Source organism: Brachyhypopomus gauderio, chromosome 9 (genome assembly GCF_052324685.1).
Source record: "Brachyhypopomus gauderio isolate BG-103 chromosome 9, BGAUD_0.2, whole genome shotgun sequence".
NCBI classification, from domain to species: Eukaryota; Metazoa; Chordata; class Actinopteri; order Gymnotiformes; family Hypopomidae; genus Brachyhypopomus; species Brachyhypopomus gauderio.
The window spans coordinates 8,986,457-9,014,300 of NC_135219.1; the positions used below are offsets into that span (position 1 = coordinate 8,986,457).

General features: G+C 45.4%; 1 protein-coding gene and 1 long non-coding RNA gene across 7 annotated transcripts in view; both read right to left on the reverse strand.

Moving 5' to 3' along the window:
• The window catches only part of ppp1r13bb (protein phosphatase 1, regulatory subunit 13Bb), a 40,135-nt gene that overhangs the window by 8,584 nt on the left and 3,707 nt on the right, over window positions 1-27,844 (reverse strand). For 2 of the 6 annotated variants that reach the window (XM_077016883.1, XM_077016881.1), the window contains exons 1-6: window positions 19,020-19,172; window positions 15,039-15,186; window positions 12,586-12,705; window positions 11,763-11,833; window positions 1,653-1,754; window positions 481-655 (exon numbers count right to left, since the gene is read on the reverse strand). In XM_077016883.1, the coding sequence (XP_076872998.1) occupies window positions 481-655; window positions 1,653-1,754; window positions 11,763-11,833; window positions 12,586-12,705; window positions 15,039-15,186; window positions 19,020-19,151 (748 nt within the window). In that variant the 5' untranslated portion in view covers window positions 19,152-19,172. Of the gene's footprint in view, window positions 1-480; window positions 656-1,652; window positions 1,795-1,826; window positions 2,193-4,860; window positions 7,105-9,778; window positions 10,218-11,762; window positions 11,834-12,585; window positions 12,706-15,038; window positions 15,187-19,019; window positions 19,173-27,844 lie in introns of those variants that run through there. The other 4 variants (XM_077016882.1, XM_077016886.1, XM_077016884.1 and 1 more) reach the window with 4 other exon arrangements.
• LOC143522469 (uncharacterized) lies at window positions 23,769-27,404 on the reverse strand. Its single transcript, XR_013133006.1, has 3 exons — window positions 27,142-27,404; window positions 24,122-24,201; window positions 23,769-23,925 (listed from the first exon to the last, which is right to left on the reverse strand). It is a non-coding gene; the product is annotated as an uncharacterized LOC143522469 (long non-coding RNA).

A 27,844-nucleotide genomic window follows, 5' to 3' on the forward strand; every position in this document is an offset into this window, starting at 1 on the left:
TGCAGTAGGAGAAAATATGATGTATGTGCTCTGCAGATCTATTCAATCACTTTATATCAACTGGCCAAATAGCGGTGAACTAAGGCTGGTGACCTACATATGATGGCAGTTAAGAATGTGGGTCATTAGGGCCTCTGTTCCCAGGGGCCACACACGCTAGTGCCACGAGCTCAGAGCTGGCGACAGGGCCCACAGAGTGTGTGGGTGAGGTTCCCCATATGAGACTGTGGACTGTCTTCACTGAACACACAACTGAAGACCATTCAGCATCTTCAGACTTTGGTTAGAAAGGATTTGGTTGCACGTAACGCTTTTATGCAACAGCAAGCGTGGCCAGCAGGTCGCAAGTCAGCTAGGTCACAGGTCAGCCGGGTCAAAGGTCAGCCGGGTCAAAGGTGATCGACGGGTGATCGTCCTTCACCGGGGCCAGACAACTGCCTTTTTGAGTAAATGTGAAGGTGCGTGTGAGGAGACCCATACACAGGTTGCCGTTGACGACTTTGCTATAGTCCACCTGGCCCCTCATGGTGCGGATCTTCTTCAGCTTGGCCTCCTGGTTCTCCACTCGCTCCTTCAGACGCTGCAGCTTCTCCGCCTCAGACACGGCCTGCTGCTGTCTCCACTCCTGCTGCTTCAGGTAGCGCAGACGCTGCTCCTGTAGATACACACATATAGATACACACACACACACACACACACACACACACACACACACACACACACACACACACACACACAGCTGCTTCAGAGCGGTACAGCTAAATATAGCCTAGGCAGGTCTGTGAGTGGCTAGAAGCTCCGTGTTGTTGCAGCACTGCGTGCACACTGAGTGCAGCCCCAGCTCAGCTGAGCCCAGCGCACATCAGCCACAGCTGGATCAGAACCCAGGGACAACCTGCTCACTGGACCAGGACCTCGCAGCCGGCCGGGTCGAAGTTCCCACGCTTCTCGCGCACGGGAGGACGGGAGGAGCGGCGAGAAGCGGCAGGTCTGGTGGGCGGGGCCGAGCGCTACCGCCGGCTGTGCTGCTGGGTTTGCTACCAGCACCACGGCGATAAGTGGAGATGAGGTAATCACTGTTGCACACGCCACTGTAAACACCCGCTCGGTGCGCTAATGACATCCCACGGCCGAGCTCACACTCTTAAAATATGTTACACTCTGCACACAAAAGCCCCCACTGTGCCCCTTACGCTGACTGCAGTGGTTATTTAGAATCTTCCTTGTAAACATCATAGAGGATGAGAGCTTCGTAAACTCAACCTACTGCCAATACACTTGCAAGCTCAACAATCCAAAATAATTTCCCACCACAGCTTGGGACAAACAAGTCAAATGCTACAAAATGAGGAACAGACAAAAGCTGGCTAAGCCGAACAGTAACTGAAGTCTGATCAACATCTGTCTGTCAGTGGAGAAGCAGCTACGCAAACATATCATGTCTGATGTAATGACTGATTACTGCTCAAGCTAAAATTTAAACCTTAAGATAAATTTAACTGTTCGAATGTTACTCAGACGACAGCTGTGCCTAAACGACGCTTTCGGCAGGAACAAGATCTACCGCGCTTTTCCTCGCACCCACAAATTGTCCCGCGGAGTTAAGAGCTGCGCCCCCTCCCATGCTGTAAGCGTGCATCTGGGGTCGTTACCTTAGCGACGAGCATCTGCTGTTGGGCCTCGATCTGCTGCTGCTGGCGCGTGGCCATCTCCTGCAGCTCGGAGAGGGTCAGCTCCACCCGCGACCCCCCCACCTGAGGAGGGGGTAGACCAGTGGACATGGCAGAGAGACACAGAGAGACAGAGAGACACAGAGAGACACAGAGAGAGAGAGAGTTAGTTGCGAGGAACAAAGCCAGGTAGGCTTGGCAAGGCAGGGAGCAACAGGAAGGTTAATTTTGGTAACCTAAGCAAAGCAAAAAAAGAAAGAAAAAAAAACCCCATCAACCCCCCCCCCCCAAAACAATCCATTAAGTTAGGTGAGTACTGTGGTTCTATTTACAGCAGCCCAGACAGCCACAACACTTCTACTCTGACTGCGAACGCCTTGCTTGGACATATAAGTCACAGACGCCTGTGTGGAAGAGAACAGGAGAGACGAGGGGGAGGGGAGGAGGAGCGAGATAGAGAGAGAGGGAGAGCGCAGGAAAGTACGAGCAATGGGGGGATAGAGAGAGAGGGAAGGGCGAGAGATAGAGAGAGGGGGGAGAGATGGAGAGGGAGAGAGATAGAGGGAGGGAAGGAGGGGGAGACAGATAGAAAGAGAGGGAGGGGGCAGAGATAGAGAGAGAGGGTGGGGGAGAGATAGAGAGAGGGGGAGAGGGAGAGATAGAGAGAGGGGGAGGGAGAGGTAGAGAGACGGGGAGAGAGAGAGAGCGTTCTTGTGTTTGCCATCTGCAGTGCTCAGTGTAGTGAGAACAGGGTGTGAAATGACCTGTGGCTACGTAAACACTCATGGCTTAATTATGGGCAGAGTGCTAATGCAGGTCTGGGGCCACTCAGTGCTGAGCTCATCAGAGGGAGAGATGATTCTGCCTTCAGCACAGAGCAGGTAGACAGGCCTGCGAGAGAGACCGAGAGCAGGTAGACAGGCCTGCGAGAGAGACCGAGAGCAGGTAGACAGGCCTGCGAGAGAGACCGAGAGCAGGTAGACAGGCCTGCAAGAGAGATCGAGAGCAGGTAGACAGGCCTGTGAGAGAGATACAGAGAAAAGGAACCTCACACTCATCACTGTGCATTCTGGTTGATAAGAGTGAGATGTCCATCACGGCCCCAGTCACCATGCTGTCGTCATGGCAGCAGAGCAGAACTGCCATGCAGTCAAGAGTTAATAAATAATTGAATAAATAAAGCACTAACAACCTAATTCAGACAACTCAGATTGGCTTGCATAGACTCCACAAATCCACCAATCCATCTACATCCACCGATTCACCACCAATAGCAACAAAGAGGAAGATCAAAACATCAGAAGATTTTAAATGGAGCTTGGCAAGCGCCTCAGATTCACATCCACTTCCCTGGACAGAGTCCACATCTCAGCTGGCAGCTGCCGACCCTTTTGGCATAAAAATAACTGCTTGAGATGCTCTGCAGGCTGACTAGTGGAGGTTACGCGTGGCCTGAGCAGATAGGACACCGATTCGCTCCCCGCCTTTGGAAACTTGTGTTGCAAAGTCAGAAAGGGAAAGTGAAATGGTGAGAGTGATATTTGGACACTTTTCTTGATGGTGCATTGGTGCATCTTGCTACTCAGACACCCAGAAAGCCGTCTTTTCTTGGTCGTCTTGGTTGTCAAAATCAAAATCTATATCCAAATGAGTGAAGCAAACTGCATGCTGCCACAATTGGTTACACAAAAATGTAATGAATTTGTAACTTTCACCAAAACAGGAAGTGCACGGTGGTGCTGAACTGACTTGTACTGCAATACCCAAGTTTGTATTTCACACGCCCAACATTCACGACATTCTGAGATCCTGCTTGGGTCAGTCACCGTCCTCTTCTTATGGCTTATGAAAGTTGCAAAGTTTGCCAAAATGCTCACGTCAGACCACAAATAAAGACAAAATGTGGTAGCACCATATATGACGCAGACACCACACTAGCAACCCACATTTATGAATGAGGGAACGTGGTGTCACGGCTTTCTGTTAAATCTGCAGGCAAGTTTCATGAACGTGACCCAAGGAGGTCTGCATATCAAAATGCAAGGAAAAAATCTCAGATGAACTCCTTCCCTCCCATCGTCTCGTGTCCTTTGGCCAGAGCTTGTGTTCTCCCCTCAAATACAGCCTGTTAAACAGGTGCTATGTTTGATTTCCCAGAAAGACACCAATTAGCCATGTTACGTGGACGTCCTAACTGGAACCCACACAGTTCAGACTGCGAGAGAGGGGAGGTGTGATCCAGGTGGATCCCTGGGCACACGCAGAACTTACACAGCCCTGCAAACTGGGAGGTCTGCACAGACCAACCCAGCCCAGCCAGGGAGCGTTTCTACAGGCACACACCAAGCCGTGTTCACCAGGCGTGGAAGAGCAGGTTATTTGAGCTATGAAAGGAAATCTACATGAAAAGCAGAACATGCAGAAAAATTCCCACACAACTCAGAACACGATCATTATTTTACAATGACCATAATGTTATGTAATCTAAGTGCTGTGTTTGTACTAAGTGCTAAATGCTGTAACTTACCAGCTGTATCAGTGTAATAATCATCCATCAATTCTCATATAATACAGTAATGACTGTATGTCATTGTCATACAAAGATTTGGAGGTTTGGTGCGTTGTTGGGTCACCTACAGCCAGGGGCTAAATCCATTAATGGCCACACTAATAACATCATCTCATTTATAGATATCATCATTTATCATAATGAGAAATACTTTTGAGATGTAGGATGTGTTTTGCAAATGTAAACTAGTATAAAAACCTTATTTCAGCATGTGTCCTAATTATGCATTTAAACACTGTGGTAACCATGCCAACAACAAATAAATTAATAGCTGGCTCAAACTGCTGCCATGTATAAAATTCACTTTAGCTTCATTTGAAACTTAACAACCGTCACTTCAAGTTCAAATACGGAAGTGTTATCAGAGCAGAAGGTAGAATATTCTTTATGATAAGCATCTTCCCTGAGATATCAATCCTTGCTTCAATACATAATTACAGGAACACAAAAATGTATACATCACTGATGTCCAGTCTACTCTATAGAAATTAATCTGAACATATCACATAATGTACATTAAATCTGATGAAAAGTGCACCATCTACCAACTCTATGTGGATACATTACAAATCCTCCTATATTTCATAAATGCAGTGTACAACATGAACTCAAGCAATTTACCTGCTGAGCGTTTCCCCACGTTATTGTGCAGGAACTCACTTTTATTTTACTGCATTGCCCCGTGGCCGTCATATCTTGTATTGCCTCCATGTGTTTAAATTCCATATCGCAGCCGTGCATCCAGCAACGTAAAGCTCCTTAAAAGACGAATCAAATATGCAAAAAAAGTGCTAATCAAATCTGAATAGCACGAACACGACGTTGCCCGTTAAGCGGTGCGCGACTCCAGTGTGCGCGTCTCTCTCGCCAACTCGGAGGAATTTATAACCACCGCACTAACAAACGCTCCCAACACTACATATCACTCTATAACGGTTCGCGATCGTGACAAGCTAGCGAGGCGAGAGAAATCGGTGCGACGTACTATTTGGGATTGTCACGGTAAGAGTAGATTTAGCCACTTGATTCCCCCTTACTGGAGTAACTCAGACACGGAGCGGTCCTCGGCGAGAGCGCGCCCTCGCGCGCACACAGGCGTATAATTGCCTCACTTTAATGCTGCTGTTTCAATGCGGACACAATGATTTTTTTAAGCATTGGATTGTCATTCATTATAGTTCGTATTAAAGTGGGTCAATAACAACAGGGATAAATAACGACTTGTATTTAAAAGATCATGATTTTGTATCAAACCTTACATTAACCATTTTTATCTAACCAAATTAGTAAATTAGTACTAGTAAATTATTATGACTACAGAATGCATTTCACTACATTTCTGAAAACCTAATTCCAGTAAATATTTAACCAGTTCTCCAGATTAAAATGAAATGTATGGCACCAAATTATGTATAGGCCAAATTTAAAAACTGCATGACACTCCAAGATAATTGTAGCTGTAAGATGATAATTGTAGCTTTAAATAATTGCTGTTGAAGTTCACGATAACTCAATAATTATCCATTCTGCTGCATACAGTAGTTTCCTCAGAGAGCCCTGGTTCAGCACGATCCACAGTCAGGAGACACCAGCTGCCTTCTGGCCAGCCACGAGCTGGAAGCCTCAACAGAACTGGCAAAATTTCATGGATGCTCTTTTTACTACGTGTAAAACAAGATGCATGGAATGTATTGACTCAGTACAGTGACTCTGAGAGCTTCAGTCTCAGTGGATTGGATTAAAATCTCCAACCTCACAACCAGTGATCACGCCAAATATGATAGTAACCACAAGAGAATAACAAAACATATGTGAACAGTTTTGCCTTAACATGAATAACTACATAACATCACAAATAACCTTTTGCTTAGTCTCAGTCTCTGCAGCTAAAGGACATTATTCTAAACACACAAACGCTTGTTTGTCGTATAAATCTCGACATAAACCACAGAGGTCTATGGGTCCAATACATCCCCTTTTTAGAAAGTTCAGTTTAGCTCAGCTCAGCACAGCTTAGCAGAGTTCATGATCAATAACGACACTCTTCTGTTCTCTCTGCACTGCTCAGCAGGGTGAACTCCATGGCAAGCCTCCAAATTTCATTACCGCAGAAATGACCTGACTCAGTTTGCGTGGGGGGGCAAGTGGAGGCTTAAAAGGCGACCGTATCAGCTCGTGTTTGCAAACACCGCGCGACCTGCGCCTCTCAGCGCCGCGCGGTTACCAAGGCGAACATCTCCATGGTAATGCAGCACTAAAGGAACAGCATGGGAAGCAGACTGATTGGATTATCTGCATGTCCTGAGGGTGGTGCGTGTAAAGTCTCCATCAAGGTGGTGCTCTGGCCTGACCCTGCCTGGGCTCTCCCTCATGAGTTGCAGTTGGGCAAACAGTTGAGGCGGAGAGTAGACCATGACTGCAGGTGTCGATATATAGCAAAACCCAATACTCGTTTAAACAGCAATCGGAACACAAGACCAAACATCAGGGAGAGCTGAGTGATTTATGGGACCATATACAGCACTCATCTACAAGGCTGTGTGGAGGTTCTAGCCAAATGGCAGGGAATGTACAGTAGTGAAGCTTTGGAGGGTGCTTAGCAGGGGTGTTTCATATCGTTTTCTCAGCCAACTAGCATTTCAACCAAGTGGTCAGGCACGTCAGCCTGAGGGCCTTTCTTTTCTGGTGCCTGATCACGAAATGCAGGCAGTAACCCAAACAATGACAAAGGAAACAGGTCAGTGGGTAGGCTGTGGTACAGGCAGTTTGGGTCTTCTCGTGAGAACATGGCTGTGTCCCAGCCTGCACGAGACACCAGCGTGCTCAGTCGATCATGAGACACTGCGATGCCAGCCCGGCTCTACAGCAGAGTGTGGTCTCCTTCCTTACTGCAGAAAGGCATCTGACTGCTTATCCTGAAGGTAGCTACAGGCCTGTAGACAGACAATATAGAGGAAATGGAGTAAACCCTATCTTCAACATTCTTATGGCAAAGAAGACAGGTGAAATCATTTTATTTCCAAAGATTCAATCTAGAAGAATATTTACAAAAGTAAATTTTGTTACACCTGAGGCACATATACCGACCCATAAGGCATCAGTGGGACTGCAGCTCATCTACAACCATGTGGACTTTACATTAACTATCCTCTAACTCGGTATCTGACCGCGGGACACTTCTTGCTGGACGCTTCGGGGCAAAAACAATCTACCCTCCAATCTGCATCCCACCCACTCACCGACATAATGAGTCATGAAGTACCCTGTAAATGTATGTACAACGTAGGAGTTTCAGGGTAGGTGTCTGGAGAGTGTGCGCCATGCTCAGATTCATTGTGTTTAATTTAAAGTGTAGAAGAGCGGCATGAAAAATCATCCAGAGAGAAATGCCAACAAGGCCATTTAACTCGAGGCCTGACTGAGCAGAGGTTGCTGACGAGCTCACTAAATCTGCTGCATTCTGGAAAAATTGCACACCGCACATCATTTTTTTTGTGGATACTTAAAACGTACGCAAACCAAACCTGGCTGCAAACCTTTACTTCTATGTCTATGTGCTAATTAAGATGGGTCCGAGAGCAGACATGTTAGCTGTAGGCTATAATAGCAGACAAATGTGCTACCCAGTTTTAAAGTGAAATGCCAAGGATTCTAAGGACAGAAAAATGGAACAGTGGCCCACAACATTCTTTTTAAAGTCCCACACGTTTAAATTCTGTTTAGTAAAAACTTAACATGAAAAACACCATCAAAACGGTCTTTCCATAAGCCATAGCTTTGTACAATAATCAGATGCTGGCTTCACATTAAGAGCCGATCAAGCCTTACAAAAGGCATCAAAATGCACAGGGATTGCTTTGCATGCTGAGATCATCCAGGAAAGCACAAGTTCTGGCAGGTTGGCCAAACCCACATCCACAAATAGAACTTAATTAATAACACCAAACAATAATATAAAAAATGCTTGTAAAACGTCAAAAAAATCTTGAATATCACAAAAAAAAAACAACAACAAGCAAAACCCTGTAATCACAAGCAGCCATTGCTAACGATTGGCTGCATTTTTTACTTGCTTGGTTTTGCTAGTTTAGGCATGGCATGGGAGATCTGAGAAGCACAGGCAGGATGAAGAAGAGGCTGAAACATGTAATCCCTGCAGAGAGAGAGTCTGCCCACACAGACAGAAAGACTGCAGCTCTGTCAAAGCTGCACTGCCCACACGATCCTTGGAGCTGCGGCTGGACAGCGTGGATTCACGATGGACAGCTGGCCCACATGCAGCAGAGACGGGCCTGGCTGGGTCCAGCAGCCCTCAAGGAGCCGCGGCTTCTCCCACGCCTTCACTCAGCGGGGGGCTTAGCCCGCTAACTACAAAAGACACCAGCACAACACCTAGCAGGACTACAAGGGCTTACAATAAGACAGAAGGCGCGCAGCTTTGAAAAATCGGCGCACGGGAGCCGGGCGTGTTGGCGAGCTCTTCCACGGGAGACCTTCGTTCCTCTCTCCCCACACGCAGAGCAGACCCCGCCTGTGTGAGTGCGGGGTCCGCTGGGCCAGGTGTGGAGGGATGGAGATGGAGGAGAGGAAGGAGACGCAGAGACAAGGAAAGAGGGTCATCGTGTCTGGAGAAGAGCAGCTCCACAAAGGGGAGAGCGCCCTGGGCACACGCTACTGCACAGGAGGGAGGAGTGAGAGACTGTTTAAACATAACGGGTAGAGGGTGTGTGTGTGTGTGTGTGTGTGTGTGTGTGTATGTGTGAGAGTGTGAAAGTGAAAGGACTTCAAAATTAAAACCTGGACAAGGGTGTGAGAGCACAGAAATCACTCCAGGCAATCAGGGGATAGGATACTGAATACAGAGAGTGTTCAACAATAAAGGAACAACAGGACAACGATAACAAAAAACCAAACAAGTCTGTGTTTCATCAAAAAAAAAAAAAAAAACCACCACCAGCACAACATCAGAAATGCCTGAAGGAAACAGAGTTTGAATGGCCTAACTGCTAGTCAAGGCACGGCGGCCATTCAATGTGCCTTACAAATGAGAAAAGATGAAATTAATTAATTTAATTTAATGAAGTTAAAAAGGATGTAAAGAGAATGGAAAAAGCTTGTCTAAAACATGATTAAAAATATTAGATTTACAGAGAAGAAATAAATTAAATAAAAACTGAATTAGGATAATAAAGTGCCATTACAGAATAAAAGTGTAGTGTTGAGAAAAGGTTTCACTTCCTAGAGACCTAGAGCTACAGAGCTTAAAACCATTAGTATGCTTCATATGTTTACAGTTGTTAGTTATAGCCACAGATAACATTACATATTAAATATGAAGTCCCTGGAATCTCATATATGTACAACAGTGACTTCAGTCAAGAACTCTGAACAAAAGCCTGATATGATAAAAATGATGATTAGATGATCACAAGAGCCCATTCTGAAAGCCAAGTTGGGATTAAGCACATCTCCACCAAAGCAAGATGCTAACATTAGAGAAATGTATTGCTGGATGTAATCTACCCATATAACTACTTACGTGATTAACAGGTAAACAGTGATCACTCTTCACAGGCAGCAAGGTGTGTGCTGGGTCTAGACTGGCCAGCACGTCTCTAACGTCTCTCCAGATCAGGAGAACTCAACAATGGCACTCAGTCAGTCTCCATCAGAGAGCAAACATGCCTCTATTAGGCTGGCAAAAAGAATCCATGTATTATGAGGTTAGCCTGTATAGAACCTCCCTCTCTCTCTCTCTCTCTCTCCCTCCCTCCCACACACACACACAGTATTACTGCTAGTCTGGAGTACTGTCCATGTGCCTGCTGAATGCAGTACACAGGCATTACTTTAAGTATGAGGACGTGCGGAGTGGAGCTCGATGGTGTTTACTGAAGAGGGATGTGGTCTAAACCATGGCTCTGGGAGTTACCCGACAACAAGGTGTCATGCAGTTAAAGAGCTCACACACACACACACACACACACACACACACACACACACACACACACACACACACACACACACACACACACACACACACACACACACACACACACACGCCCTGAAGGACAGACCTACTGTCCCCATTCAGACTCATGGGCTCTAATACTGTAACATGTGCAGCGCTGTTGTAGTGTTGCACAGGACAATAATGTATTTCAACCTGCGTGAGCGTTACGAAGTGAGCGAGCCAGGACCTGGGACCAGGCTGAGCACCACAACCACCACGCGTGCTCCGGAAACTCAAAACAAGCTTCCACCACACCCTGCTTTTCATTGGCCAGGTCCAACCTGAGCAGGCAAGCCAAAGCACTTCATCAAATCAAGACCTGACGAATATCAGAGGTGACTTTCACAATGGTGCCTCGAGGCATAGGCCTACACGGCTCTGTATGGCCAAGCTGTTTCCCCATTCATCACTCCTGATTACATTTTCCAAGCTCTTATAAACTGAGATTAGGACACTCCTACTATGTATACGAATACTCAATGGACTGGCAAAGTAAATAGTGATGAAGTAAACTCAAACAGGCAAACCGAGCAGCCAGGGCCTGTTTATGCAGCGGCGGTAGTCTCCGGAGGCCCCTGGGTCTGTCGGTACCAGGACGGTGTGCTCATCATCAGAGCAGAACCTCCGCGCATGAACGGCAGCTCACGCACCCTCCCTAATCAGCTGCCTGGCTGGACCTGGAGCAGCGGTACCGACGCACGCCCCACGCACTCCGTCACCACCTCCCTCAAGACAGGGAGATAACGGCGGTGCAGAGTGAATGAAACAAAGATGGAAAGGGACGGGTGGGGTAGTGGTGGAGGAGGGCATCGGTGGGAGACTCATAAAGAGGCTCTTATCTCCTGCTCTGTTGGTCTGCAGTCCTCCACATCCCTTAAGGTAAAATGAGTTCTGCTTCCTGGAGCACTGCGTTTCCCCTGCAAGGATCTGGGCCAGATGGATGGAGACAGCGGGGTGCCTAAGGACGCTCTTATCATCAAGTGGATCGCAAGAGAAAAGCACAACCCGGAGCGTGCGCGTATGGAGCACTGGTGCGTGGGGAGGGCCGCGTTGCAGGCGGGCGCTGCTCTCTCTGGGAGGGCCGTCTCCTAGCGCAGCTGCACAGGGCTTCTGCTCCAAGCTGCAGGTCTGAAGGGTGTCATTTCAGAAGTCAGTCACACTGCGAAACTACATGAAAGAGCAACTGACGGAGCTACAAATAGCTACCGGACATTAACCAAACAAGCAAGTCTGACACTACAGGCGGTTGAAGGTCGTTTACGTGTGAATTATGGGCAGGCAGTGGAGTAGTTACAACACAAGAGCAAAAACATAATACCAAAATGCTGTAGAACAAGAGCGAACCAACATGGCTCAGGCCGTGTGTGTGTGTGTGTGTGTGTGTGTGTGTGTGTGGGGGGGGGGGGGGGGGGGGGGGGGGGGGGGTGTTTCTCCTCCGAGGCTTCATGTTCAGACCTATCAGAACAGGGAGCAGCGGTAGAGGAGGGCTGTCGACCCGAGACACACGTACCCCGTTCTCGCTGTGCTTGTCCGAGCTGCTTGCGTTCTTTCTGCCGGCCTGCTCCTGAGACTGCTGGCTACCTGCACACAGAGGGCACGCCAAGACCAGCACCAACATCAGTCACAGACAAGCTCCTGCACGGAAGCCCCGAACAGAACGCTGGTTAGCAAATCTTTGCCTGCTCTGATGTTACCGGGTTCATGGGTTGAGAAGTGTTGAGACGTGGCTGTGATGATTATTATTACTACTCTTGTGCTGTAGAAAGCACTTCACTGAAACGAATGAATGCACGCACAGACATGAACAAACACATCAGTAACGGAAGCAGCAATGGGAGAATGTCGAGCCAATTTGGGATTTTTGCACTTGGCATTCAATAAGCAAGCTGGCAACGTTGAAGTTGCCACAGCTCTGAAGCTCACAGCACCAAGACAAATGTAAAACTAATGAAATAATGAAAGGGCCTAAATACCAGGGTGTGCGTGAGGCTAATGAGTGTTGAGCCACTGTGGGTGAACCTGAAGAAAAAGGAGGTGTGGGGTTACAGGCCATCACACTGTGAGCTGCTTCACTTATGGAGCAATCACTCCACTCCTGCCCCGCCTCACATGCAGGATCAGCAGGACGGCTCAAAGGGCCATAATTACAGCCGGCATCAATCTGAACACCGCAGCCACGGGGCCTGGCCTGCTAATCAAGCTGTGCCTTCCTATCAGCACGAAGCAGCCTGGTCTTCTTCTCAAACTTCTCAACACGCGGAGCTCCAGTCAGCCAGTGAGGTCACGGCCTTGAGGGGGTGGGGTGGGGGTGGGGTGGGGTGGGGGGCGCTCACCTTGGTCACTGCTCTCGGTCGGAGAGTCTTCGTGGCGCAAGAAGAACTTGACTTCCTGCTTTCTAGGACCCCACTTCTGCAGGTGTTCATACATCATGTGGTCAAAAGGGATGGGCCTCTCTGTGAAGAACAAAGAGGATACTGTCAGAAGCTCGGCAGGAGAATCAGGGATGGAGATTATCAGGACTGCACATGAAAACACTTCTCTAGTATCCCTGGGGACTCAAAGCAAATAGATGTAAGCGTGTGTGGAAGAAAAAAAATGGGGTTGCGGGGCAGGACAGGGCTGAGTGTGTCTCCATCTCTTCAAAGCCAGACATTCTTTCCTGACACTCCACAGAGGGGCCTTGACGGAGGAATTAAGGGGGGCGGAGCCACGCCCAATAGGGGTACAAGCACACACTCTTATATACACACACACACACACACACACACACGAAAGATGTAAAGACAATCAAATGTGGCTTCTTGCCAGAGGAATGGAATTGGAAGAGGAACAGAGATCATTGCTTGGGGGGGGGGGGGGTGGTCATTAAAAATATATTTCAGTCTTTTCAGGTGGGTGGAGGGACATCTGGAGTTAAAGCTGAAACCCAATCGCACAGAAGGAGGCCAGACAGAGAAACTGAAGCTAACCTATTTGGGAGGGGTATCAGATATCAAGGCCTCTTTAAGGAGGCTGTATGTACATGTTTGCCTGTGTTGGACTGTCCAATCTGCAAAAGAAATAGAGGGAGAGACAGGGCTGTGTCCGAGTGTCTCAGGCTGCACTCCTGTGCTCATTAGAGTGTCAGGCACAGTACAGAACTGTCCATCACTGGGTTGTATGACCTCCTCTTCCCTCATCTGCCCCCATCAGCCCATATCTGCCCTCCCTGCCCACAAGGCTGTGATGAAACACAGAAATACCCAAGGGCCCACACTCACTGCAGGACTTTTGAACTTAAATAAGACACAAGGATTGAACAGCTGTAGTCTTGGGAGCTAGTGAAAGGCAGTTGGACTGACTCAGCAATGTAACAACATAAAAGAAAAAAAACAAACTTTCCTTTAGAAACACATGACATGAACAAGCTAAAGAAGAGGGCAACACACTCTACCTGATGTTCAACTACTTGAATGAAAACAGGTTGTTGTACGTTTGTGTGTGTCTGCTGCCAGGACCACACGGTTTCTACAGACTTGGACAGCAGTCCACATCTTTGACTCCCACCAACTACCAGCTCCCTCCAACCTCAGCTCTGCAGGGCGGGCTTTTGGGGTTCTGGTGGTGGGCTGGGGTGGTAGAATGGACCACAGATCAAGACAAGAACAGCGTGCTCAGCACCTTCAGTCGTGCACACGTGCGCAGGCTGCCGGCCAGCGCAGGTGCCGGGGCAGATGGAGTGACTGGGTGCAGGAGGTGACAAGAACTCGTCCGCACAGGGAGGGTGATGTACCACCACCGTGCAGTGAAGAAGTGATGGACTGTGCACAGATGGCACGCTATAACGGAGCGGAAATATGACGGGAATACAAAGTAACAAACTGGAAGAGTGCTCGAGAACAGATGGAGAGACTGCATGTCTGACAAACTTCAATATGAACCACAAGCATAAATGTGCACAATACATTAACAAATCAGACACATTTACATACACCCAGAAGGCCGCTGGTGGACAGCCTTCTAATGCCATTATCTATACCCACCGCCTGTATAATGCAATAATCTACAACTTCCTAACACCTGTATTTTACACAGGCGCCATTTGGAAATTAAATTGCTTAAAAATAACTACCGACACAAATGTGTGTAACGGCTTTGTGAGGAAAGTTCTACATTTCTGTGAATCTGGCCATATCCTGTAATAGGAGGACGTTAAATGGAGGCCAGTGGCATGACGCAAGCAGTGGCTGTAACGTACGACGTACTCTGGAGTAATGATGTTGGTGTCGGTAATAGGGCCACAAGCTAGAACATTTGGATTGACACAAAAATGACATTTTATTGAACATAGTAATGAGCCCACACCAAAGCACCCTGTGAAAATAACAGAGGTGTGTTTTTGCTTATAGTTTTTGTAAAGATGAAGAAATCAAAAGAATGAGACGGAATCAAAAGAAAGAGACGGGAACACATCTCAGGCAAAAAGCTTCTCAGTGCCTTGCCTGTATTCACTCTCTGACAGGGGCCTTGACAAGCCTGAGCAGATCAAACGCTACGCACACACGCATGCGCACACACACACGCCTTCAGTGATACCCGCATTGTTTCACTAGACAGTGTGAAAAATTGTCAGCACAAATAATGAGTGAGACCAGGAGGCAGAGCAAAGCGCCAGACATACAGCGCCATCCACAGGTGGGGTCAGTGAACTGCAGCTGCTTTAATGGGTGGGAGTGCTAGACCTTCATGTGGGTCTCAGTGCTGGAGACAGCCATGGGTGGACACACACACACACACACACACATACCGTTGCCGCGCCACACCTCAGCCAGGTGACAGCCGCTCTCACCAGGCTCCTTACAGAACTCCACCACATCGCGACACGTGGTCTCCGGAGTGATGGGCACCTCCGTCAGCGCCTGCTCACCATCGCTCAGGTACACCGTCAGAATCGTCTGTGAACGGGGGAGGAGAGAAACAGAACGATACGTCACGTGAGCACAAGGCGGTCAGCTTGTACAGCGCAACACAATGAAGTCCACCGAGAACGTGGGGTTCTCACATCAAGAAGAGCCCCCCCCGACCACAATCAGCCAGTGTCTTGTGTACCATGTATGGCCCATTTACAGAACAATAGTGTCTCACGTCTTTTGTTTTGGACTGGTGTTCTGATCACTGAATCCAAAGCTAACTTCCAGAACCTCCATTAACTTTGTAATTTAGGCGTAATGAGCTTCACTCTGTGTGAGAAGACAGGGAGCTGAACCCGGGTCCAGCTCACTCCATCTGTTGGACCACTAGGGTACAAAAAGACCATTTAGACAATTCAGCAGTGATTATGGCTGGCAGCTACCCAGCAAACAAACAAAGAGACATGAGGGCTAGTTCTACACACTCCTTCATTTCACTCACACCAAGGGAGTATGAAGTGTTCCTTCGTTTGAGTTACACTAAAGGAGGATGAAGACAGCTGGCAGCAATGGTGCCTTTGGCCCTGAAGCCATTTTGGAACATGGCATATGTTAAAAGCCACTCAGCATTGCAGCGTATTAGTGGGAGGGGCCGCGTCATTACTGGAAGATACGCTGTGCCTAGGGAGGCGGCCTCATAGCTCTAGCCCCTCCCATGGTGTGTCAAGAGTGATTGGCAGGTGGTTACTGCAGGTCCAAGAGGGACAGAGCCGAGCGATAGGCTACAGCGCAGGGAGGGAAGGGGACACATCATTTCTCCCTCTGAGCTGAGGTCATGGTTTAGCGGGAAGATAGTGGGACGCCAGGCTATTCGCATCAGTCCAACCAGTGCCGACCTGTTATTTCATTTGCCTGGGTCAGGTTATGATAAAGATATACAGACAGACAAAAATGGACATACAAACATACACATACCATGAGACAAATGCCAAAGGGCTAAAAAGTATTAGGCTGTTATGCTTTGTTGACCATATGTACCAACTATAACGCAGAAAACAAAGATGAGTCATTCCAAAACCTTATATTTTCTGGATTTACAATATACTGCAACAACAGATCAGAGCTACAGCATTACCTCATGTAAACCCAAAATATACAGAAATAGATGACAGCATCACATTGTGACAATCGCTTCTAACACTATAATTCTAAACCACAATTTAAAAACCACAGTCGATTTAGAGCCAGTCAATAAAAACACCTTGGAAAACAACATATCAGTTTCATTTTAATATTTCACCATAACATAAATAAATTCTCATCACCCATAACTGGCCTGACAAATTCATTCTGCTCTGAAAGAAAACTCATCTTTAGTGGAGAACATGAAACCATTGTTTTGAACATTAATAAAAGATGCCAACACCATCCTGTTTACTGAAAGGAACTAAATGATTAGTATGCCAGCTATTCATTAAGCAAGCCAAAAGATCAACTCACTCACTCACTCTCTCACTCTCTCTCTCACAAATGTGTGACACCGACATAGAAAGCCACTCAGAACACAGGTGTACATAAACAGATGAAGGGCTCGCTCACTAATAAGTATTTGCGAAAATGCTACCAGGAAAGTTTACCTGCCTGCTGAATGTTACAAAATCCAATACCAAAAGGGACTGATGCACATTAAGCATGAACAACGTAGAAACTGGAAAATTACACTGTGGATGTTTTAAAGACCTCACAAGACCTTTGAGGGATTCAGAGTTTAATGTGCAAAAACAAGCAGCACCAGCTACCCCAAACAGACCACATGAGACCGCTAGTAGGGAGAATACGAACAGTAGGGAGACTACAACAGTACAGTCTCTGTTAAAGTCCTAATGAGTCATGGAAATATTTTAAATATCTCAAAAATTATAAAGCAGACCTAAACGACCCCCCCCCCAACACACATACACAGAAAAATGAAGGTCTATTATAAATACAGCTTTGATAACGCACACACGCACACACACACACATATATATACATGCAAATCTCACCAACTGAGCTGAGTTTACAGTGCTTTATACTGAATGTCTTAACTTGATGACCTTGGTCTACCTATGATTATGTCTCGCCTGAACCTCCACTCTGCACGTCTTGCAGTTTCTCTGACCCAATCACCATGTCACCACACACAGGTATGTTTCCTGCACTGCTCAGATCTGACACTCCTGCTCATAGTGCTCTCATGCAATTCCACCCAGAAGTGGAAGATCCAACATTTCAACATAGAAATTATTCGGGTCCCACTTCAATGTTCAATAATGTCCAAATACTGGAGGACCAAACCAGGATTCATCACGTAATGTAACCAAGAGTCATATAAGAGGAACACAGAGCTGCACTAGCTGTTCCATTACTGAGAAATCCATAAACTGACAACACGAGGAGAAGCCATTGAGCTGAATGCCTGAGCATGTTAGAAACTATTAGTAGGCCAATAGATGATGAAAAATGATCTAATTCACACAATATTCCCCTTAACCCAAAGGTAGTCAAATCAGCCAGTACATGTCTGAATTGTGCACTTGAAATATGAGGCTCAAGGTAAGCCAACAATGGAAGCTTACTAGACCTTACAAACAGCATACTGAAAACGTCTGGCTTGCTGTAAGGTCACCTCAAAGAGATTTGCTTATGTTTTTTGACACTATAAAATGTCAAATGTTGTGCAGTGACAACGTCTACTTGAAAAGACTTAATTTAATGTGGTGTCTGGCACGCAAGTGACGATTTCAGCCGGCACTCTGCATGATGTTAAGTGGCGGGTGTGAGCTTTCCTTACTTGGGACTCAACGCTCCAGTAGACCAAACTACGAAAACTACACAAATGCAGAACCCGAATACCAAAGCACGTACTAACTGAATGACTACTCTTGGGTTAAGAGTCAAACTGTATAAATCCTTTATCTACCTATTCCTTTTCAGTGCCTACCCAAGCAGAGAATGCTCTGTGACACAGCATGCAAACCCACAGCTCTGCACCAGTGTGGCAGCATCCCAAATATCCAACCACCTGCTCCACCCTAAAGAGTGTCTTTGCCATGAATGGGGCAAAATGAATACAACGTCCAAAAAGTGTACTGATGGCATTTTCCATCTGTGAGAACTGAAAGAAAAAGAAAAATAGGGAGAAATGATGCAGAAATCTGATGGACTGCTTCCGAACCACTTGGACTTCATTTAACCACGAGATTAATCATGAAAATGTGGATGAAGAGATTATGACAGCTAGCGAAGATGAGAGAGCACACAGTCACTACAGAGTTCCTCCATCACCGTCCTCCTCTCAACATCACACCCAAACCATTAACATAATAACACGCAATTCTCTTAAGTGCCACGAAACAAGGACCACTGGCCAGTGCAGGACAGTGATGACTATGACCTCGTTAATCTGGGAGGAACTGCTTTGTGTATAAACCAAATTATCACCAAATTAGCAAAATCACTGATCCTGAATTAGGGTACATTATCAAGAATTCCATATTAGTACCTGACTGATATATTTCATAAGCTATAAAATACAGCATTAAAGACTACATTACATGTTTCAAGAATTAACAGGGAAAACAGATTAATAGCATACAAAGTAAGATTATTAAACAATCTGGCAAAATGTTATGTAGCACATAGTTGAGCACTAGACACACCAGACTAATTAATATGAACAAGATTCAACAGAAAGGCATAAACAAGATGGATTTGAGCATTGTTTAGTTAATAACTGATAAGAAGGTTTAGCCCTTAATAGCTGCATCTTATTTTAGAGATGCATGTCACAGTTCACATCACCACTTCCTACCCTGTAGGCCAACTGAGAGCATCACCTTAGTCCACGTGAGCGCGGTCCATCCTCTCCTAGCCCGTCTCTTTAGATGTCGAGCACGCTCCTTCTGCCAAGGATATTCCTTGGGCAGGCTGACCAGGCCACGGAGGACAGTGTTTAGAAACTTCTTCATCCCGCAGGCAGTAGGCAACACGGCACAAATGCTACAACATGCACAACCTCTCTACATTTAACCTCACTACCCACAATCCCTCACACACACACACACACACACATACACTCACAAAACACACGCACACACACACTGAGTAGTAGGCAAACAGCCTTGCGCAAGGAATCCCTGCAAAGTGAAGCCTTTAAGAGCCACTGCTGTGTGACTGCAGAGAGAGGGACAGACCAAAAGGAGAAGAGGGTAAGGAGAGAGCACGTCTCATCAAGATTGCAAAGGCTGTAGCAGCGCCAAGCACCTTCCAGAACGAATCTCCTCCAAGCACACACAGGATTGAGGAGAGAGAATGTGGAACAGATCTTGCTACATGTAAGCAAATCTCCTCCTCCTCAATCCACACACCACATGCTCTTACCGTGCTGAACAGCCGATACATTAGCGAGCACAGTATACGAGAATATCATCCCTGATGCTATATGCCTTGGCACAGAACTGTAATCAATAGTCAGCATACCATAATGCTGCAATTGCATTATACCCTTAGATTTCTAATCTTTTTAACTATACACATGACAGGATGTCAAGTAACCTATGCTACCCTATCCTATGCTATCCTAAAACTATTAAAGCTAAACCTATTAACATATGTCCAGCCCACTCACTTCATACCAGCAACAAAAACACCACAAGCTCTTCTGATTGGTTAATCAGGTAGGCGGCTCCCTGTGCGACAACCTCCAGAAGGCTCAACTGTTGGGGTTGGTGTCCAAGTTCACTTGTAAACCAAGTCGCACCTCTACAAGCGTAATCCTAACCGGCTTGATTGGTGACTAAGACCATAGCACTGGTACCATAACTGCATGTCCAGTGTCACCTGTTCCATCTAGTCTCCTCATCCACAACCACTGACTAGACCTTTCTGCCAATAACTCTTTCACAGAGTTTACACACTCTAGTACCAAACTGCACAAGCACAGATGTGGCGGACTACAAATCCCTTAAAACTCATGTCTACAAGTCTTGTATGCTGCTGCCATCCGCATACTCACTCAAGTTACCAAATCAGCTTCACTCCATCTTCATTTATTTCAAAAACTTCATCAACTGTATCCTCAAACTGAACGATTAAGTCTATAAAAAGTGTTATCCTTCAGAGTACAGCGCCATGTCCAGACTCATAGTTAGTGAGATACACTGTGGGAACTGTAGGTTTTTTGCCTTCATCCGTTAGCAATTACCAATCTCACGCTTCACCCCGTATACCTTTATTATTTATAGCCTGCTCTCGTTCTCCATTATACCACAGTTAGTTCCGACCCTACAATGTGATTGGCTGAGAGGCGATCTAGGAGTGCCGATATTACGTGTTATAGCACTGTAACCGAAGCTCTCCATGTATTACTCCGCCACAAACAGGTAACCTAGCAACGAAGCAGCGTTTACAAGCCAAACAGCGCAACTACAAACAAGCAGCAACATTATCAAAATGAATTACAGGGAGTTCGTTAAATCTATTGGCTTCGAAAGCATTTGTTTCGATCTGAAACTGGAGGATGAAGCTATAAATGACCAGCCTGATTCCTCCAATGAGCCAAGGTTTGTCACGCTTACAAACAATGATTTGGATGAGCTGGAAATTCAGAGAAACGAAGTTAATACCGTAAAACAAACGTCCTGGGCTCTTAATATATTTACATCCTGGTTAAAAAGCAATGACATTGCAGTCGATTTTAGTATTATCAACAAAAATGAAATGAATCAGCTTTTACGCCGTTTTTATGGATCCGTCAGAAACGTGAAGGGAGAGTTATATAGCATCAGCAGCTTTGTTGGTTTAAGAGCTGGACTGAACAGATACCTGAACGAACATCCGATCAGCCGTGGATGGACAATAATTGTTGTACTTTATTTTTAATAAATTCAACTTTATCAATAGTTGTTTTTGTGTATATTTACCTCTATAATATTTATTGGGTAAGGCTATTCCAGTGTTGTGTAAGTTTAGCAGCGAGCCATTGAATGGAACTATTTTAACTGGCGGAGTATTTTACCAAACAGGTCGTATTTTCTCATCCTCTTTTACTCAAAATCTTTCAATAAACAGCGATAATGGAACTGTGGTATAATCGCAATAATACACTCGAGGTTCGTGCTATAACGGGTAATATCGGCACTGCTGTGCTGATCTACGGCACTCGGCCTGCGGCCTCGTGCCTACGACCGCAGCACAGCAGTGCCGATATTACCCGTTATAGCACTCCCTCTCGTGTATTATTGCGTCAATACGATGCCTCTCACACGCAGACCAAAACACTTGATTTATAACAATGCTACACAAAGCGCTTACCTGTGCTTATTATCAAATAAACATGTTAATAATACGCTAAGCGTCTGATTACATCTCCATATATTTTGTCCCCGTGACAAAGTAACCTTACATGCCGAAAAACAGGCTCTAGCATGCCAACCCCTGCACACTATTTACAACTAGAACCTTCACCCACGCACTCTCCAAGGTTTTGCGTGGTTGGAAGGACATTGCAAGATGTTCCAAGCAAGAAAGCAACTGCCCATCTCTCTCACCAGGTGGTCTTCTGCTTCTCTAGATGTTCTCAGTGAAGTCACTGGCCTTGTTTTCCCTGCGATGCTGCTGATGTGTGCCATGCTTCCTTTACTTGCTGGCGAATAAAACTACCAATCATTCACCATCTCTCCGGTAATGTGACCTTTATTTCCACTACCCAAGTCTTTCCACATTGCGCTTGGCCAATCGTGTCCGTGAGGTCTAGTGAGCTCTTGGCTAGCTTCACTGCCACACATGGACTCTCGTCCTGCTTTCATGACCGACACGACTACTTTTAGTGGCACATCCTAAAAGCCTAACAAAAGCTTCTCATGATTCACCTTAGCACATCTCTCAACTTCGCTCATTAGCATTAGTTCCAGCACCCCTCTGCCACACCACGACACACTACTTAACAACGAGGCACTCGTAGCCACTCCCTTAAAAGCCTTGTTCATAATCCTCTCGTCTCTGATTCGATCATTTAGATCTCAGCAGCCATCTAATACGAGAAAGCCAAACTGGAGACGGCACAATTTCAATTAACCTGCTAAACATGATTCCTCAGTGCTATCGGACTTCACCGATTCCATCTTCAGCCCCAAAACTTGTTCTTTATTATTTCATGCTGCACTCCACCATGTACCTAAAGTCCCATCAGTTCTTGCTGCACCATTAACACTTTCCTGCACAGCTTTCCTGGGCTTGCTAGGTTTACTCAGTAGTTGTCAGTGTTGTTGTGTCTTTTGTGTATGTAATACATGGAGGGAGCCAGCAGCCGCCCTGCAGACTCCACCTGCTTACAACCCATTCAGAAGTCCTAATTATCTCACCCATTAACATCGCTAATGCCAACAGTGAAATAGTACTACCAGCCATTTTACCCATTTCTAATTGCTGCCAGAATGTCACATACACTCCTATATTAAATAAAAACTGCACATTTTCAAAATAAGCCTTAACCAGCCTAGTAATCTTATCTGGTCCCTGGAAGGATCCATATGTTTTCCATAAGAGGTTATGTGTCTCTATACCAAATGCATGATCTATATGTAGGAAAACCACATAGGGTCCCTCCACTTTATCCCTCACTGTTTGACTCCGATGCCAAACCATACCGCAATGTTCCAAACAACCTGCAAAGGTAGAAAGCCCTGCCTTCTGTACTGACAAATACATCAAGTTACTCACTTTCAAATATGCAGCCAGTCTATGAGTGACGCCAGAAAAAATAATCTTACCCTCCACATTAAGAAGACTTAAAGCTTGAAACTAGGGATGCACCGAAAATTCGGCCACCGAAAATTTTCGGCCGAAATGGCTTAAATTTGCATTTTCGGTTTTCGGCCGAAATACTTTCATCACCGAAACAACACGGCCGAAACAATGTGCTGTGATGACGCAAGCAAAAATCGCCACCTGCACGCGCTTATGTGGATAAAGCTAGCAAAATTTTCCAGTGATGGCGCCGAGGCAAAAGACATTACACCAAAAATTATGGAACTAGTTGCCTTAGACGATCAGCCGTTCTCTGTCGTAGGGATTTCGTAGGCTAATAGAGCACATTGAGCCCCGTTATGTTTTGCCGAGCAGACGACATTTATGTTTACCGGAGCTGTTTAATGTTGTTGCAACTCACGTCACGTTTTTATGAGTGAATTTATATTTATCTTTCAGGCCAGTCAGTTATAATTTAATTTAACTCGTATAAAATACATATATTTATCCTCTCAGATAAAAACGGTCTGCAAGCGAGTTAAATTTAATTAGTGGTCGGCCATTGTCAGCTTTATCGCCGTTAACGGCCCACCACTAATTTTATTTTATAATATGCATTACTGTAATGTCAGTGCTAAATAAATATTTTCAAATCAAATTTTGTAGTTGATTTATTCTTTGAAAAGCAATGCTTTGATTTTAGTGAGGTTAGCCATAAATCCAATGTTACTAATAATTGGCATAATGTATTTCGGTGTTTCGGTTTTCGGCCTTGGTTTCCTCATTTTCGGTTTCGGCTAAGAATTTTCATTTCGGTGCATCCCTACTTGAAACTGTTTTCTATGCACAGAATCCCTCTATTTGGGGATAAGATACTCCTTGCTCTTCTCCACTCCTTTGGGATAATCTCTTTCTTCCACACGATCAACATTATCGTCCATAGAAACTTCAAGACAGATGCACCGTTGTACACCCGATACAGGACTCTGTTAGGCTCTGGTAAAACAGGTTTTAAAAGCACTAGGCCCTGATATACTGCCAACTGTCAGTTATATGCTAGAAAAAGCAGGCATAACAACATTTAATTACAAGTGTTACATTATGCAAATGTCACCATGGCTCATGGTGACATCAGATAAATACCAAACTGAATACTAAAGTTTTCTGCTCTTCTCCCATACTAAATCCTTACTGATGGGAGAAGAGCAGTAAGACAAAAGATAGGATTTCACGGGGTTTATGAATGATGGATGGTCTCGCTCAGATGTCATTCTGAAATAAGACCAAAATAAGAGGTTAAAAGACTTATCCTGCAGAGTTGAATTATAAATGTCAAAGTAGATCCAGCCCCTAAAGCTTGCTTCTGTTAAAAAATAATAATGAAACAAAAAGTACCTGACAGGAAGGAATGCACAGTATGCTAACAGCATCACAGAGGACGAAAACTTGACAAAACGAAGGACAACTCACAAAAAAGCTTTAAAGTATACAGTAAGAAAGAGCAACACAAACATTGTAGTAATCACCATTTCTTTGAACCCAAACAGATGAGGGATAGCCATCTCTCTTACATGCCCAGGACAAAATTCTGATTCGCGGTCCAGTTTATTTATGCCCATGTCATTATGACAGCTGTTTACTTGAGCCTTGATAGCCTTAACTGGATTCAAATGATGTGCTTGACAGGAATGAGAAAGGAAGTAAGCAAAGATGATCGAACAGGTATCCACAAATAATCATGATTTTTATAATGAACCAGACGAAGAAAAAAAAAAAAAACAAGCAGAAGAGGAACTTCAGTAAATATTGTGTACGTAAATCACACCCAGATATGCAGGTTCTTCAGGAGATGCCTGGTTGAATTATTCTAGCTTCCACAGTGTTAGTCACCTGATTAAGGCTGTTGGACTCAAACGTTGGGAACCTACTATGATTTTTTTTTAATGGTCCCAGTACTAGAAGAGTGGTCTACATGGTCAGCTAGAACTGGAGAAGAATGTGAGGCAGCAGGCGTTCTGGACGCATGAACCAAGCAAAAACAAATCACAGACGCCATTTGCCCGAAACGTTTACCTCCTCGCATGTGGCTCTGCACCCTAAAGAGAACTGAAAATTACTCACAGCAGTTAGACAGTGCTGCCAATGACCGGAGCAGCTTGGCCATGCTAATGCTTTGAACTGGCAACAAGTCTGTGCTATGGCCTGGCAAGAGACTATTAGCTAAACCGCTAGACTGTCTAGACTAGTGAGAAATAACCTTAAATTAAATCCCACGTTTTAAATGCGAGAGAATGCATTAAATCTAAGAGATTAAGCTTTGCTCTTTTCAGCTATATGTGTTCAGATCTCAATAGGTAATTATAGATGTCTAATATTGAGCGAAATGTCTGACTTTTTGTTAATGAAAATGGATGTTACGAAACACACACTGGTAATAAGCTTGAATCTTTTGAGGATAAGTATGATGCATCATGATCGGGGGGGGGGGGGGGGGGGGGGGGAGCATATGGATGATGAAAGATCCTTCACAAGCTTCCTTACTAAAGGCTTTATGAGGGCCAGCATTCATATATTGAGGAGCTTGAAGGTGGACAATTCAAAGGGGAACAGCAAGGAATATAAATTAATTCATTAAATATGAATTAATTTGTAATCTGTGAAGGATGGGGGGGGGGGGGCATTTGGAGCTCGTTAGTGACTCAAGGCGAATGTCTGCGTTTAGGGGGGAGGAAAGTTTCTCGAACTTCATCACAGCATGCAGATAGTTCTTCAATGTTAACAGAATCCTGGTTCTGGTGCATAAGTAACTGTGTGAAACAGCTTTCCACAAAATCAAACGTGTAAATTTCATAGATGTGTAAAGCCATTTACTACTAGTTTTTGCTTTAAATATACAACACCAAAAAAAACAAGAAGCATCAATAATATCATTTTTCCCTTTCTTAACAGCTACATAAAGAACATATTAAAGCAAAGTCCTGAGCAAACCTTTATCTTTTCAACATCAAGCTTATCCTAGCTTTGCTAGGCTACGTCCGGGAAAGGTAGCATGGTAAACGGCATGGTAAGCGTCTTCTCCCAAGTCCCCCCAACAACAGCGCGTTAGCCAGTGCACTCTTTCCTCTGCTCCCTATTGGTTGGCTGAGTCACACCAGGGCTGCTGAGTGGACAGGAACAGGAGAGACTCCGCAGCCGATTGGCTGGGTGACACTGATGGCGCTCTAGTGCTGCAGGGTACATGCCATGGCACAGCACGCTTAATGTTCTGACAGCCTGGTCATATGCCCCCAACTCACAAGCTCATTGGCTGTTCTGTAAACTCCTGCAAATTCCACTGGTTGTCCTGAGGTTGTAGGCCTCCATCACAATCCACATTAATTACACCAGACATCCCTTCTGATACATCACATGTAATATAGACTCAACAGAACTCCTGTGCAAATGTTCACATACATGCATGTGCAAACAGCAAAAAAAACAACAGCAGAGAGACTGTTACTGAAATGTGGAATGAGGAAGCATTACAATTCTATCCTAGGTCTAAAACAACATAGCGTGCCTAGGTAAAAATTTTTACCGTTTCCAAAATAAGTTTAAAAATAATACTTTTTTTTTTTTTTACTGCTTCTGAATTTACCTCTAACCAAATAGCTCTTTTGGACCATGGTTACTAGGATAAAGGCTGGATCAATGCATCAGCATGCTGGTAGGAGGAAGATGAGCACAGCTGTAGCAGACAGACACACAACGGGAGAGTAAGGAGCCTACATCATATCACTACAGGAGAGCAGCTGCTCCCAGTGCTGTGCAGGCACACATATGTACCATGCTACGCTAACCCGCCACGCCTCCTTGGAGCACAGTGGATCACCAACATTCAAATGAGTTCAAATGACCACTGAAGCAAGTCAGAGTCAAATCAGAGAGCAAGCGAGGAAAACGCTTCGTGGGCGGGGCACTGACCACAGGGAGAAGTGGGTCCAGCAGTGACCCAGCCCCCTCCATCTGCAGCGCTCCAATTCCTCAACGTGGCTGGATGAAGATACAGCGGAACACAGTGGGAGGTTTAACGAGGACCTCCGAACCAGAACCAAAATCCAAAAGTCGAACCCAAATACAAGAAACGTGAACAGTAAAATGAAGCAGAACCACGACACTGGTCCATTCTCTTCAAACAATGCGCATCTACTAAAAACAGCAACCACATCATACCTGACAAAGGTGGCCAGCTTCATAAATGGACTGTGTGTATGCTGGCAGAAGTATATAGGTCTCTGTAAGACAACACATCTGCTGATAGTGCACTGTTTTGGTGCAGTAATACGGACCACCCTGGCTCTCTGCAAAACAAGACACGCCCCTTCACACACAGATGGGCCACTCGTTACATCAAAACTAGTTCCACTATCAGATTGAAAACCATGCACATAAATACACCCCTTCATGGTGTGAGGTCATTCTGCATCATAATATCAGTCCCATAACTGAAGTTCTTGATGAAAGGACAGAGTGTAGGAACATTTTCTGACACTCTCACTGGGCAGTCCTTCCATTTAACTGCCAGCACTGGGCCGATTTATCTGATCTGCTCAATTTACCCCCTGTGCCTATTTACTGGTTCAGCAGGTCTGTGGAGTAAGCACATGGCTCATCAGCTTGTCCTGCCAAAATTCGATCACTGCCCTGGTAAAATATTTCACAGTATCCCTGGCATGGGCCTGTGCTTTTGTAAAAGGTTTAGAAGCACTGCACATTACTTGGGACAGTAATGCACTACAACAGGGAGTATTAAATGGAAAGTGTTCCGTTTTTTGCTTGTGTGTCAGATTTGTTTGCCAGGTATTTTACATATATGAGGAACGCCATGGTGAGTGCACACATAACATACAAAGGTCCGTCCAAGACAAATGGTATT